This window comes from Rhipicephalus sanguineus, chromosome 3, assembly GCF_013339695.2.
Source record: "Rhipicephalus sanguineus isolate Rsan-2018 chromosome 3, BIME_Rsan_1.4, whole genome shotgun sequence".
Classification (NCBI taxonomy): domain Eukaryota; kingdom Metazoa; phylum Arthropoda; class Arachnida; order Ixodida; family Ixodidae; genus Rhipicephalus; species Rhipicephalus sanguineus.
The window spans coordinates 29064732-29081157 of NC_051178.1; the positions used below are offsets into that span (position 1 = coordinate 29064732).

At 47.1% G+C, this 16426-nt stretch overlaps 1 protein-coding gene across 2 annotated transcripts in view; it reads left to right on the top strand.

The window, feature by feature from the left end:
- The window catches only part of LOC119386519 (histone-lysine N-trimethyltransferase SMYD5), a 78370-nt gene that overhangs the window by 44799 nt on the left and 17145 nt on the right, over positions 1–16426 (top strand). For both annotated transcript variants that reach the window (XM_037653785.2, XM_049413158.1), the window contains exons 7-8: positions 9332–9388; positions 16252–16346. In XM_037653785.2, the coding sequence (XP_037509713.1) occupies positions 9332–9388; positions 16252–16346 (152 nt within the window). The remainder of the gene's footprint in view (positions 1–9331; positions 9389–16251; positions 16347–16426) is intronic.

A 16426-nucleotide genomic window follows, 5' to 3' on the forward strand; every position in this document is an offset into this window, starting at 1 on the left:
ATCTGTATTGCTTAAAAAAGAACACCCTGTATAACCATTGCATAATGCTGTTTACATTTGCAGGAGCACATAATTATTGTCAGTGCCATGTTGCCAGTTCACTAGACAAACATATAAGGTGGGACGTTGTTTGAGTTTATGAAACGGAACTGGAATTAAAAATGGAAGGGCCCCCAGATTGTAGAGTTCATTAGGAAATTCACCTTGACAGAGATTGTGCTGAAGCAGTTTCATTCCAGTGCTCGGCTGTTGACTCGATGGTCACGGGTTCGATCCCGACCTCTGTGGTTGCATTTCGATGGAGGCGAAATGCTAGAGGCCCGTGTAATGTGCGTTGTCAGTGCACGTTAAAAAACGCCAGATGGTCAGAATGTCTGGAGCCCCCCACTACGGTGTGCCTCATAATCATATCGTGATAGTGGCTTGTAAAACCCCACATATTATTATTATAGCAGTTGCATTCCATGGTGGGGGCACTCAAACTGGCTTCCACGGAACCAGGGCTCCCATGGAGGGCAGTTGACAGTTCCACAGGCAATAAGAATGATCACGATCTGATCCTGTTTCACCTTCATTAACAGAAAATTTATTGACAAAACTTGCATTTTTGACTTGGCGAACCCCATCACATGTCACAACTGCACATCAGGAGTTGGTGAGCAGCAACGCTGAAGACTCATTGCCATAATAAACACCTTGAAATTTGTGCAGTTTGTGGAGAGACAGTGGCCGTGTGTGCTGAGTGCTCTTAATCATGCTTCTGAGCATTATTCGTTATGGATGCATAGGGAGCTTATTTCGTAATTTTGCAATCCAAGAGCAACCTATCTGCCTGGTTGATTGTACTTTTGTTGCTGATGGCTGTTCAAGTGGTATTTTGTCACAGGCACGTGGGTTGCGTTCGCACATTATTTGTGGCTGATATGTTACACCACAGTTCGCATAGTGCAGTTTTCACAAATGCTAGTTTGCTGCTACACTCAATGCATGCAAGAGGCACTGCTTCGTGCCAGCTGTGGGCAGAGCGTAAAAAAAAGAGGCATTATTACTGAAGGTTATACAATCACTTGGACCTTGCCTTGTGTCTGGTATAGTATGAATAATGATAGTGCTACTTCACTAATTTTCATCGCGAAGTTGAGAGAAAAAGCAGAGTTTGAAGGCACCTCCGCAGTGCGATTGGCATGTAACTTTTTCTTGTGACAAGTAAAACGGAATTTTTGCGCCATGCACTTTCTTTTGCATGAAGGCAAAGTTCATGATGCGCAGTGGCTGAAACTGTACGCGTTACAACATGGAGCGCTGCAAGGAAAAAAAACATTGCTTGTCTGTCTATGCATTATCCCAATTTCCTCATCATGAGCAGTGGTGCTCGAAATCAAAAAGATAACATGCAAATGTGATGATGAGAGACCGGATTTTAGGAATATGCCTATTTTGTTCCTTGCGTTCTTATCACGCCAGTTTGATATATGAGCATGAGTTAGAGGTTAAGGATGGCTTTTATTGGGTTTTCATAGTGCCTATAAATGCCTATTTTTGGCATTTGTGCCTAAATGCTTATAAGTGCCTATAAATGCCTATTTTCAAAATCGGCGTATATGTGAACACTATTTAATCTCAACTTTCGCTTTCGAGTGCAGTTTTGAGACCGTTATTCATGTTACCAGGCAACATTTATGGTTTGGAACTCTATAGGGTTCAATCTTGTCCTCTAGTTCAACCAACTTCTGGAAAACAATCGGTCAAAATGGGACAAGCCAGTCACCATACGGGCCGTGTTGACATGGTGCCAGCGGTTGGCAAATGCGAAACCATGGAGTGAAAGGAGAGTGAATAGGAAAAGAAAGAAAAAGATGTGCACGAAGCTTTTGTTTCCTTGTGATTGACTTCTTAAAGCGGTATGGTAGGGTGAATGGGTCGTCTTGGTTTTCAACTTTATATCTCAGGAACGGTTCCATATTTTATTTTGAAACATTGCGTGTTAAATAAGAACGCTTTTGGCCTCCGCTTCTTGTAATTTTTACCTCATAGCTTTTCTTACTTTTTTGTATTTGAGTAGCAAGTTTTAGGTTGGTGTGTAAAATGAAATGTATGTTTCTCGCAAACAACAAATAATATGACTGTGAAATTTTGCATGCTAATTCCACATAGTAGTGGCATTAATCCCTACCTAAATGAACGGATTTTTACATTTATCTTTAAGAAAAAAATATTGTCCTAATTTGTCGCATGCTGTAAAGAGACTTTCCAATTAATATTTTTCTAATAATAATATCTTATACATTTTTTCAAAATTTTAGGTTCAGACTATTTCAAAGGGATTGAAGTATAACATCAGAAAACTTCAGCGCAATCAGGCCATCAGTTTTCCAGATAAAGTACCTCAAGTTTGAATAATTTTTAAAAAAGTGGTCCTGAGAAAAACACACTTTTACTTTAAAGACACGCACGGAAAGTGCTCCGAAGATAAAGGAATGACTACGCTACAAAAGCATCCCGAGTGGGTCAACTTGCAATCAGAGCTTATGAAAATGGCAGGAGATGAATACATTTAACCAATCTAGCCATATTTGTTATAAAAATGTACATACATGCAGACACAGTGACAGGAAACAGCATGTGAACAAACCTTCGCAGCCATCGGGAGGCGCGGCTTTTGACACCATTTTTAAATGGCTTTGAGCGCTCCTATGTGCTCCTCAATGCACGGTTTTGCTCCTCCGAGTGTGTAATATTGTAGCGGGGTTGCAGCTATGACTATGGTGAGGTGTGCGAAGAAGAGGCAGACGACGTGTCGGTGTTCTGAAAGTAACAACCGCCACCTTGACTGCTGGACTGTCCTACACTGTAAATAAGTTATAAATATATTCGCAACATTTTGGTGGAGGTGCTGGGTACTATGCAAGACGGAACTCCGCAGCGGACGTGTCCTGGACAGCCTCAATATGTCAACAGAAAGCAACTCTGCTGCTGCCGCTTCGACCGCGACTCCGGTACAGCCGGTCGTATTGACTCAACCGCGCGATCTCGGTAACTTCTGCGGCACCGACCACGTTGACGTCGATGACTGGATTGCGAAGTACGAGCGGTTTGCAGCGGTCTACCGGTGGGACCCTACAATGATGCTTGCCAACATTGACTTCTATCTCTGCGGAACAGCAGGCGCGTGGTTTCAGGCTCATGAAGCTGACTTATTAACCAGTAGGGATGCCTGTAAACAGAAGCTTCGCGACCTATTTGGTAGAGCCGTCGGACGCCAGCGGGCCGCTTCTAAGGAACTCTCCTGTCGGGCACAAACTTCGACCAAATCGTATGTCTCCTACATCCTTGACGTCCTGGCCCTTTGCCGACGTGTCGACACTAACAGGTCAGAGGGTGACAAAGTAAGCCATTTGCTCAAGGGAATTGCGGATGATGCTTTTAATTTACTAGTGTCTAAAGACTGCTCAACTGTGGACGACATCATCAAAGAGTGCCGCCGGTTCGAAGAACTGAAGAGTCGCCGCATTGCCCAGCATTTCGTGCGACTTCAAAACACGGCCGCTACATCATCCTGCGAGGACCTTCAGCCGCCATGCGGTCAACCGCCTACCAACGAGAGCGTAGTTCGCATCGTGCGCCGAGAAATCGAGGCGTCGTCGCCATCATCTTTCCTGACGCGGCCATCTGATGATCCTCGACCAACGATCTCGTTGATCCAGCAGGTTGTGAGGGAAGAGCTTGCAAATATCGGACTGCAGCCGGTGTGTTCGTTGACGGAACCTCGTGTCAGTTCCATAACGCCTCCTCGTGTACCGGAAATGTTTCGCCGCTATCGTGACCCTGCCCAGTGGAGAACGCAGGACGACAAGCCGATCTGCTTTTGTTGCCACGGTGTAGGACATATTTCTCGCTACTGTCGTTCTCGAACCTTTCCATCTCGCTTGTTTCCTGGCTATCAACGTGACGTCAACCACCGGCCCCTGCAGTTTCCTGCTCGTGACGGTGGACCACACGATGAGGCTCCTGCGACATCAGTCCGACACTCCAGCCGTTCGCCGTCCCCAAGCGATCGTCGCTCCCGGTCACCTCAGCCCCGTCGCCATTCGTCGCCCCGCCCTACTGGACGCCCATACTCGGAAAACTGAGCAATGCAGCTCCCGGAGGTGACGCTGCATTCGACCCCCGACCTGAAAACCCTCTGCTGACCCTCACTACGAACCAGAACCTGTTTGCTGTGGAAGTGGATGGCCTACCTGTTACTGCCCTCATTGATACCGGCGCACATGTTTCTATTATGAGCTCTGATCTCCGTGCACGATTAAATAAGGTTCTTACGCCGCCCGAGTCCCTATTTGTACGTGTCGCTAGTGGAGGAACTCCGGCTGTACTCGGAATGTGCACGGCACGTGTGAGGTTCTCCGACCGCCAGACGTCCGTTCTGTTTCATGTTCTCGCTCATTGTCCACATGATGTCATCCTCGGACTCGATTTCTTGTCTGACCACTCTGCTGTCATTGACTGCTCGGCCGGTGTTGTACAACTTGACTTGCCTGCGTCCGCCGACGTGTCGGAGGTGGTTCAAACCAAACTTTCGTGTGCTGAGGCTATTCGTCTGCCACCACAAGCCCTAACTTGCGTCGCTGTTGAACCCTATTTCAGTGTACCGGATGGTGATTACGTGGTCTCTCCTTCTCCCAGTGTTCTACTGGCCCGCAACGTCTCATCTCCGTACACAGTTGTAACTGTTAGAGCGAACAAGACGTGCCTTCCTCTTCTGAACTTCAGATTCAGCCCTCAAGTCTTACCACAAGGCATTGCTCTCGCTACTCTGTCACCGTCGCACGAGTGCCAGATCTCATCGGTGTCACCTGAACTGCCTGCTGTCGTCTCTCCAAACCCGCATAGAGTCGACGCAGTCACCTCTTCTACACTGCACAACAACATAACCAAGATGATTGCCTTAGACCTTTTGCCCTCTCAAGTTAAAGACCTCAGTGATCTCCTTACGATCTACTCTGACATATTTGACTTCGACGGTAGGCCCTTAGGTCAAACCTCGCAAGTCAAGCACCGCATAGATACCGGTGATGCAGCTCCGATTCACAGGCGGCCTTACCGAGTTTCACCATCAGAGCGCCAAGTTATTCAACAGGAGGTCGACAAGATGCTCACAAAAGGCATTAATGAGCCTGCTTCGAGTCCGTGGGCTTCACCTGTAGTCTTGGTTAAAAAGAAAGACAACACCTGGCGTTTCTGCGTGGATTATCGGCATTTAAACAAGATCACCAAAAAAGATGTCTACCCGCTTCCCCGTATCGATGACGCCTTGGACTGCCTTCATGGTGCTACCTATTTTTCTTCGATAGACCTACGCTCTGGTTACTGGCAAATCGCCGTAGACGACCTCGACCGTGAGAAGACTGCCTTTGTGATGCTTGACGGTCTCTACCAATTCAGAGTCATGCTGTTCGGCTTGTGCAATGCGCCGGCCACGTTTGAGCGGATGATGGACACGCTTTTGCGCAGCTTTAAATGGTCTATCTGCCTCTGTTACCTGGACGACGTCATTGTATTTGCCCCCACCTTTGAGTCTCACCTCGACCGACTTTCGTCCATTCTTTCCGTGTTTCATGCGGCTGGGCTACAACTTAATTCATCGAAATGCCACTTTGGCCATCGCCAAGTTGCTATTCTCGGGCATCTCGTTGACTCATCTGGCATCCGACCCGACCCCGACAAAGTTCGCGCTGTCCTCGATTTTCCCGTACCAACTTGTGCCAAAGACGTTCGAAGTTTTGTGGGCCTATGCTCATATTTTCGACGATTCGTCAGAAACTTCGCAGATATTGCCCGCCCCCTCACTGATCTTCTCAAGAAAGATGTGCCATTTTCGTGGGGTCCTGACCAAGCCAGTGCTTTTTCCCACCTCATTACGCTGCTCACCACACCGTCGATCCTCGCCCACTTCGGCCCGTCTGCTCAAACCGAGGTCCGCACAGACGCTAGTAGTTACGGCATTGGCGCTGTGTTAGCCCAGCGTCAATCCGGTCATGATAGAGTTCTTGCGTATGCCAGCCGGCTCCTTTCCCCTGCCGAACGCAATTACTCCATTACTGAGTGCGAGTGCCTGGCGCTTGTATGGGCAGTTGGTAAATTCCGCCCCTATTTATATGGTCGACCTTTCACCGTTACCACAGACCATCACGCTCTGTGCTGGCTTTCAGCACTCAAAGATCCAACAGGGCGCCTAGCTCGTAGGGCTCTGCGCCTCCAGGAATTCACGTACACAGTGGTCTACAAGTCCGGCCGTCTACACCAAGACGCCGACTGCCTTTCTCGGTACCCCGTCGACGATCCAGACCTCGTAACGGATGACACGTCCATCTGTATCTCCTCGCTCTCTGCTTTCGGCAACATCGGTGACGAGCAACAGCGTGACGCGTCCCTACGAGATCTAATCACCCGCCTGAATACTGACTCGACGGACAGTTCGCTTCGCATGTTCGTCATCATAGACGGTATCTTATACCGCCGGAACATGCGCCCAGTGGGACAGGAACTACTAGTTGTAGTACCCACTCATCTCCGCTCGACCGTACTTCAGCAACTACATGATGTACCAACGGCCGGCCACCTTGGTGTTGCCAGAACGTACGACCGTGTCCGCCGACGCTTTTTCTGGCCCGGCCTCTACCGTTCCGTACATCGTTATGTCGCTTCTTGCGAGTCGTGCCAACGCCGGAAAAGGCCCGCTGTACACCCCGCCGGACTCCTTCAACCTATCGACATACCTGCTGAGCCTTTTTCTCGTGTCGGCCTCGACCTTCTGGGACCTTTCCCACTTTCTCACAACGGTAACAGATGGGTCGCCGTCGCTACGGATTATTCCACCCATTTTGCCATTACGAGACCTCTCCCGAGCAGCTGCGCTACAGACGTCGCCGACTTTTTGTTACACGACGTCATCTTACATCACGGCGCTCCTCGTCAACTCATCACGGACCGAGGCCGCTACTTTTTATCCAAGGTAATCGAGGACCTACTTCGCTCTTGCGCAACCAAGCACAAGCTTACGACGGCCTATCATCCCCAAACGAATGGACTCACAGAACGTTTGAATCGCACGATCACTAACGTGCTCGCCATGTATGTCTCAACTGATCATCGCGACTGGGACATTGCTCTACCCTTTGTCACTTTTGCTTACAACAGCTCGCGCCACGACACTGCTGGATATTCTCCGTTTTACCTTTTGTATGGAAGAGAACCGACCTTGCCGTTCGACACGCTCGTACCCACCCCTGACCACCTCTCTACCGAATATGCTCGCCACGTTATCAGCACAGCCGAAAAGGCCCGTCAGATCGCCCATCGACGCCTTTCGGATTCGCATCTCAACCAGAAACTTACATACGACAGTTGCCACCGGAACGTTCGCTTCAATCTCGGTGACCTCGTTCTCCTGTTGTCTCTGTCTCGGCATGTTGGCCTGGCCGAAAAACTTCTGCCCAAGTACTTCGGCCCCTGCTGTTTGCTACGCCAGGTGACTGAGGTTACCTATGACATCGCCACTCTGGACCCTACGGCGCCCTCTACGTCTTCAAACGTCGTCCATGTCGCTCGCCTGAAGCCGTACCTTTCGCCCACCACCTGCTAACAAGTGCCGAGTTGGCGCTTTCGCCACCGGAGGTCGATGTAGCGGGGTTGCAGCTATGACTATGGTGAGGTGTGCGAAGAAGAGGCAGACAACGTGTCGGTGTTCTGAAAGTAACAACCGCCATCTTGACTGCTGGACTGTCCTATACTGTAAATAAGTTATAAATATATTCGCAACAATATTTTTTACTAATGAAACCAAAAAATCGTTTTTTTGGTCGATTTGCCCTGCCATACCCCCTAAGGTGTTCACGGGCGGGTGGAATTTACCTATGCAATTTGGTCCGGCCTGTATGAGGCATCTCTCCCTTCCGGTCATCCAGCGGTCTGGCTATCTGCTGCTTTGCTCCCTTCTCAGCCATGATGAAAAGAAAGCGACCCAGGAGTGTCTTAATTCGACAGTGGACACTTGAATCACCTAGTTACAGAAAAACTTGGAGGACACTCGAGCTTCGTCTTCAGGAGTAGAACACGATAGTGTAATCGGACACCATACGCATTGCCTTCGACCATGCCGCAAGGAAAGGAACGTTTTTGCACATAAAACATTGGCCATTTTAAACTATCCTAGTATGTCTACTAGATGTGCAGTTGCTAAGTGCCCACTACGCCATAATGCTACCTTTTGCAAATTGGTTAACTACCTACTGAGCGTCCGTAAGGTGCCACATGCACCTGCACAGGTGCACACTTTGTAATGGGTTGGCACCTTCAAACCACCCACTCCTTGCGCAATTCAGTTGTTTTGACGCCCGGTGCGATTCTGCAATTCTGCCACGCATGATTACACGTGTTAAGGCGACTCCACCCACTACATCACATTCTTATAGCATTTTTTTAGGAAGCAGTTTGAAGCACTGGTGTGGCTCCATGATAGAACAGCTGCTTGGCACACAGAAGGCCTGGATTCGATTCTCACCCACACCAAACATTCTTATTATTTAATTATTTGCATCTATCTCGAATTTTCGCTCAGGGACAACGCCAATGTTTCGCTCACAACTAATGACACCAGCACTTCTGTGAAGTGAGCTGTTGGGGTTCCTCAAGTCCAGAATGTTTGAGAACTTCTGGTCTACTGCAACTGCTACCACTATGTGAAACAGCAGGTGTCTCTTCTGGTCTTGTTGTAATTTTTTGCACACGATTTGTAGTGCATTTGGAGAGCCCAGTTTTTTTCATTATTATGCTCGTCGGGGAGAAAACAGCAGATTGGGAAATATCATGCATAGTTGTGTGAACCATGCGCACCTCTGACCTTACAATAGCTGCCGTCCTGTGACAGCATACTCAAGCAATCACTATTGCGTGATATTGCATGACTCGGCACAGGACATGTCACATATAGCCTACAGCGTTCTTGTTATTGTTAAATGCTTAGTATCCTCATACAGTTTCAAGATCACTGTTAGCCATAGACTTCAGTGTATATGATGCTGTCATGTGAAGTTATGCAAATGTGGTCATGTCGCCAAAAGTGGTGACTTGGGAATGTGACATCTATCCAATAACATACTACTAAATACCCACAGCCTTCACCAGAATAATGGTGAGCTGAAACTCATGACGAACTAGCTTATTAAGCGAGTTAATTCATCTAGTATGTTCGGTGAATCTCTTCAAAGTAACTTTCATGGCATTTCACCCAAGTAAAATTAGTTAACATATGCCTTTTCTCATTACTTTTCAGAGTCGGGCGCATTCCTGAACAATGAAGGTGTTGGGTTATTCCCTCTTCAAAACCTATGTGAGTTCCTGTAGATTTAGAACACCCTGTCTTTCCAGCTCATTAGTACTCTTCTTTTTTGTGGGTCGTGTTATTGAAAACTAGAGCTTTCTGTTGCTCAGGGCTGAAACCACAACTGAGATGTTGCTGTTTGCTTTTAGCGTTTTCATCATAAACCATCCAGTTGCGCCAAAAGAAAAAAAAAGCTGTGTACTACACATACCACAGGGTGATTTCACGAGAGATCGAACATGCATGTCCGGTTGATATTCTTGTTTTGCCTGGTTCTTTTACAGCATAGACCACTTATAATGTAAGTCGCCACACTGTAACCAAAACAACATTTTTCAAAGGCTGCACATGTTCAAAACATGACAGACAAGTAGCCACGTGCGTTTCCGACAATGGAGGCATGCGACTTGTGTGTAAATTTACGTCCTCTTAAGTTTGCAAATGCTGAGAGGTTAACAAACGCAGGAAAAAGTAAAAAAAAAGGAAAAGTGCCATAACGGAAAGTCACCGACTAACTTTCTGGACCTTCTCGTTTATGTGGACTTTCACTGCGGTACGACCCAACGACGACTGAAGTTCCGCGCGCTCTCAATTTTCCAGGCGCATGCACAATGTAAAAAACACTGGTGACCACGAAGCACCACTCGAGTGTTGCGCCATTCCAAATGTAACAATTGCAAAATGTTTTGTTGACTCGGCACTAAACCACAACTTCTTTTGATTGACGTGGCCACTACTGACGAGGCAGCTAGCTCTCGTTAGGCCTAGCATGCGGGTTGCAACCTGGCATGCCATCGCGGGAAGCTTGCCCAAGACAATAGGGATATCAGGCATTGAAGAGATCGACTAATGAGCTAAACCGAGGGCAGCGCACGATATACGAACTTTCAGTTTGTGGTCGGGAGAACAGCTGCAACAGCTCTCCTGTAAAAGTCTGCCGTGCTTGGCAAATGCGAAAACTTGATCTCGTTTTAAAGCATTGTCAATTGTTGCTGAATTGAGGTCGCACGTGCAATATCTGCACTCTTCGACGACGCAGTAATGTTCCCGGCAAAAACTGGAGAGCCCAACAGTGGTAACGATGTGGATGCAGGCTTTCTCTGTCGCCTAGACAACGTGTTTCCCTGCATTGTGCTGCTGCCTCTCTCCCTTCTTCCCCCCCACTCCCTGTTTGCTCACTGTGTGGCCCCTCCTCCATTGTAAGGCCGTCGTTGCTGTCTCCCCGGTGGGCGCACCTCCGCTGAGAAGTGCACTCACGCCCTCGCTTCTCTGAGAATTTTCCTGCGGACGCATTATAACACATCTTTCGTCTGGGGGACTGCACAATGAATGGTATGTGTATACATGGAGTTCTATGGGAGGGTAAACGGGAGTCAGAAAAATCCACATTATAGCCGTTCCTGCACTGTAAGCAGTTACATTATACCGTATTTACTCGATTCTACCGCGCCCTCGATTGTAACGCGCATCCGTTTTCCGCGACCAAAAAAAAAAAAGCAATACATCGATTGTAACGCGCATCCATTTTTCATGAGAGAAAAGAACAAAAAAAGTCCGTAGGAGTCAAACTTCGCACATTCAGAAGAACAAGTATTTGGGTTTTAAAGAACTGAAGTTTCAAAAAAGTAAAACACAGTCAAAAAGCGGGCCTTGCCGCTAAAACTGTCACCACTACGGCGGCGATACGAGTCGCGTAATGGATCAGTCCTCGTCGCTGTCGGACAACTCCTTATCGCTGTCAACACTCTTCGATTTCGGGAAACCGGCCCTGCTTTGGTCCACTGAAACCTTTTCGTGAAGCTTTGCTGTAAAAAATCTTCTGCTTCTGTTCGCGCCAGTCTCGCACGCACGTTTCGGCAACTCCGAACTATATCCTAACGACCGCGATGCGGCCCGATTTCCGTCCGTCTCTCTGCACATGTAATAACTATTCTTTTAAATGCGGCATTGTGGTACAGTCGTCGAGTCTTTGGAGTCGGCACTTCCATGCCGTCGATGCGAACGCAGAATGGGATGACAGTCTCCTCAGCTCACGTACGAACTGAAAAAATGGCAGAAATGACCAAGGCGCATAGGAGGCGGCCATTTTGAAATGTCGATGGCAATACGATAACAGAGTTTCTTTTCTTCTTTTTCGGTACTCGATTCTAACGCGCATGCGATTTTTGGACTCGTTTTTCCGGAAAAAAGGTGCGCGTTAGATTCGAGTAAATACGGTAAATGGTCGGAGCTGTACATACTATGCGGCAATATTCGAAGTGCACAGACATGGAAATCTTGTTTCCAAAAAACACTCTCAGCGCACCCAAATGTTATTTGAAGATGGCAGTACAGATGTCCCATTATTGCTTACTGCAATATTTTTCGATTTCACAACAATAAAGCTTGTGTCCAAAATTTTTTCTGCAGATTTCAATTGGCATCACTGTGAATTACATCCATGTTTTCCTTACGCTATCCACGAAAGGAAAGAAGTGTGAAAAAATAACAAACATGGTCGATATCAAAAATGTTTGGCATACTGTTTTCAGGATGCATCAGCATAGCATCTTTCATCCTCTCTCTAGGACTCGTGTGCATGCCCAACTTCGGATTTCATATTTTGATAAAATAGGTCAACTTACAATTGTTTAAGCATGGTAATACTTCTGGAGGAACCACAATGCATAAAAAAACAAGCATTCACAAACACTTTGTCTGGCTGTGCTGGAAGCCCTGTCTGATGCAAGCATCTCACGGTGTTCCACACATCTGTTCTCAAGGTTGCTGCAAGTGGCGCAGTGTGCCAGCTGTGTACTGTCAACAGCTGCAGTGTAGTACAGTGCCTGAGGTATAGAGATACAGCTGTGGGATGCTGCTTTTGGCTTTCTTCATTGATAGTGCATTTGTTCGGCATTGGTGTAGATTACGCCTTGACACAGAAGCTGAACGTCGATCCCGTAGATGCACTTTTTGGTGAATTGCAAACACTGGCTGGAGAAAACGATATGTTCAACTGGTGAGCAGCGGCATTCAACTTTGATAACATAACACAGTTCTGATCCACAGTTCAAGACAATCATGCCATGAACAGCGGAGATCCCAGAACAAGCCTAAAACACTGTTACAAAGTGCAATGAAGGGCTTGCTGAGTGAAATGCTACATACACTTTACGGATTAACGAAACTGCTATGAAAGTTATAGTATTTTGACTACGTTCTGTGTTAGGGCATGCATACAGTATTCATTCAGTACTATACGCACCTTGTATTTAGATAAATCCTCCTCTTTGATGGGGAAAGTGCTTTACATATGTTTAACATCAGTAATATCTCTTCAAATTGCATGATTGCCTGGGTGATTTATAAAATGTTCAATGAATTCACTAGCAGTCAAGTGGACGAAAACGTCCAGTAGTTTCAACACTAGTCCTGTAATACTGCAACAAGCAATTGGAGTACACATGTTACTTGGCAAGCCTTTGCCTGCATACTAGCTTACGGCAGCACACATCCAAAACAAAGATGAAACAGCCACATAGACAGATAAAGATGTAAGCGCTGATATGAAGTTAACGTTATATTGCCAAAGAATGCTAAACATGCTTACCTGTGTTGAGTAACAAAAAAATGAATGTAAACACTGCCCGGAAGACCCTCAACCCTCAATTTTGCAGCATACAACTAACTGCACTGATTGCTCAGCTACTAGCCATCAGGGAGTTTCTTGAACGTGCTGAGAAGTGGCTACTGAACACGCATTTTCTAGCCCGGCCAGGATTTTGCCTATGTTTGTACAGTCGCCAGTGCATAAGTGTGAAGCTGATGAGTCAACCAGATGCGAAGAATGCATTGGGATCATTATTCTGGAAACGTTTACCAGACTTTTACTTGTCAACTTAACAAAAGTTTTGACTGACTTGTCTTACATGAAAGGATTGTACCCCGGTGTGCATGACCGAATATACTTGCACTTAAGGTAGAGCAGATTGTCCCAAGAATGCTAAACAGTAACTCTCCGTACTCTCTCTTTTGATGTGTATATGTAAGCTAATAGTGTTTGTGTTTCACAGATGCCCTTCAAATTTGCACAGAGGAGTAACATTTACAATCTTTATCTGTAAAATATTGATCAAATAAAGGCTCTCTCACACTGGGATGAGGTTGAGTTTGAGTGCCCTCACTATGGTTGCGGCAGAGGAGAGTGAACGTGGCTAGAAGAGGCCATTTTTTAAGTAGCGATGCAGTGCGTCCGTGGTCTGCCATACACGTACGAAAATTCGCAAATGTGGCATGAAAAACAGCAGGAGAGCAAGTGGCGAGTTCTGTACAGACATGCACGACTGGCATAGCAGCTGTTGATACCAGGAGCCCGCTGTGTGAACTTATTAAATATGAATCCAGGCTGCAGTAGACTGCCATATTCTCGCGCCATAGGCCATAATTGCAAAAAGAGCCGCATTTTTGGCTCCAGACAACACACTGCCCTATTCCAGTACCCCATTCATGCGGTACACTTACAATGCCACCATGATACATGTACTGCCGAGGATAGTTGACGATGCTTATTGTGATAGGATTATCAGCGATAAGTCAGTCGTGTGTTCTCTAGTGGTGGCCATTACACCTCCGGCCATCCCCAGATTCATGCCGAAGTTCGAGTCAAAGTCGTAATTATTGGATGGCCGGCTTGTGCCATTGAAAGTAGAAAGGCATCTTGTGGTACGGCATGGTGTTGGCCACACCATGAGTTTCAGGGTGCATTTGCAGTGGGTATAGGGTAGGGTTGTGTGATTATTCAAAATTTTGTGTATAAGATGTTTTTATTGAATGCAGATTTCATTAGAAAAATTCATATTACGATGTTTTGAATATTCAGTAAGAGCAGCAGATATTCGTGCAAACTTTGAATATGTGAACAAGTAACGAATTGTGAGTGCTATGGATTTTTTTAGTAAAACATTGTTAGCCATTTCAAACATACCATCAAGTTGCGATGCATGCACCATTGATCCTCCATAGTGGTTCATCCTGTGCCTACCAGAATTAGTGCTTGCACGGTCACATTTTCTTGCATAAAGTTTAACAGAACTTGCAGTGTGGCCAATGCCACAATGTGTTGTGGTGTAGTAACTGGAATGCTTCTCTGCAAGACACCAGATGCTGGCCCGCAAAGCGGCAGCCAGACAGTTGCGTCGGACTGCCAGACAGAATTTCAAGGACCGTCGCCAGATAGCTGAAACTGAAAAAACAGACTAAAACAAAGGTGCTTCGGTACTGCACATCCGGACTGAAATGGGTGAAACAAGGAAACGCCGCACTTCGGGCCAGATGATCACAGGGCCAAGAGCGTCAGTTGGAGGAGAGACATGCTCGGATCGGGTGGGCGCTAGCAGGCCAAGCATCGCCATAGCCAATTTCAACATTCACAGCCGTTGTCGCCGATAGTTGGGAGAATCAAACCACAATGCAACAACCATGGAGCAATGGACGTTGGACATGGCCATATTGCGTCGGATGATGGATGGTTAACCTGTGAGCCACTGTTTCTGGATGCATGGTTATGTTCTTTGGCTTTACAAGTTTCATGTTTTCTGTGAATTGAGCTTTTTTTTCTGTCATTTGCTGTCCTTATGAATTTCTTGTGTGTATTATGAATTGAGAATATACGTTTGAGTTACGTATTTACATGTGGTGTCTCGTTGTCATGAGTAAAAGGGCACGCCACATGCGCCCAATGATGGATGTTTCAATCGTGCGCGAAGAGCGGAAAATTCCTCGATAGTATGCACCGTTGCTACATCCACGCACGTGATTGGTCAGAGGAAGGCTCGAGGCATGCGATCCGAGCCGTGATGAAGAACCCAGGAAGACAGAACGGGCATTGTCTGTGGGGCACTGTTAGAAGCAGCACGAAGAAGCCAGCGTCTCATGGGTGAAGGAGCAGCTGGTGCCGCGTCCGGAGGTGCAGCACCACAAGTCCATGTCGACCTCGGCGATGACTGAGGAAGGCTACCGCGGAATTGCAGCATCCTTGTCACAGCGGGTCCCAGAGCGCCTGCAGTGCTCCACCTACGTTGGCAGAACGGCTTGTACCCACAGGACAGTCCCCAGGGTGCCACATCGTCAGATGGGCCAAAGATGCACTAGGAACAAGGGACCAAGGAGGCAGCTAGGCCTAACCCGTGTTGGCCATTCTGACGACTGCGAAACTGGCATCAAGTGGTTTGTCCAGTTGCTGCTGAGCATTGACGACAGCAAGACCTGAGCAAGAGCATCAATGGCGAGCGCGACGCAACACGGACAACGAGAGAGTCAACTTTGACGCCGCACAGACCATACGAAAAGTAAGGACGATCCTTTTTGGACGCTACTGTTGGGCCGTTGTGGCCAGACTGCTAGTGCAGCCAGAAACTCCATTTAGCAGAAGAGCATTGTTGTAGTTAGTTTATTTAAATGTATTTTGAGTGCGTGAACTTTGTGGGAGGTTCGGCTGTGTTGTTTAAGATAAAGTGTGTTTGCCGTGCCACCTCCGACTCCAGTCTCTCTCTCAATCCTATCCCGAGATAATGTGACACTCGTGTCCATTCTCCTCGTGTAGCACACCTGCAGCCGTGACACAAAAGAACCTCACATGTGGCAAAAGGCCTGCACAGAGACCGGCCAATCATTCATTCTTACTTCAACATGAGTGCAGGCATGCCTTTAAAAATTTTATTTCTTTATCACAACACATGCGATGGGAGGTGAAAGGGAAAGCCATTCAAGGATGGCTTGAGGGAATTAGTTCCCTTTCTTTCATTTGTCGTAGCATTTCGTTGCACTGAGTGTCATGCATATCTGTGTCAGGCAGTTCCCTGTCATAGAAGGATACTACTTTTCTTCTTTGTCAGGCTCCCACAGCTGCGTTCCGAACGCCGAGTCATCGTTCCCACACAACAACCATGTCCTCAGCTTGGTGGCACTTCGTGACATACAACCAGGGGAGGTATGGCACACTTTGACAATCTCGTGTTCAACAGAATGTCAACAAAAGGGCAGTGCTGTCGTGTGTATTGCATTAGTGCA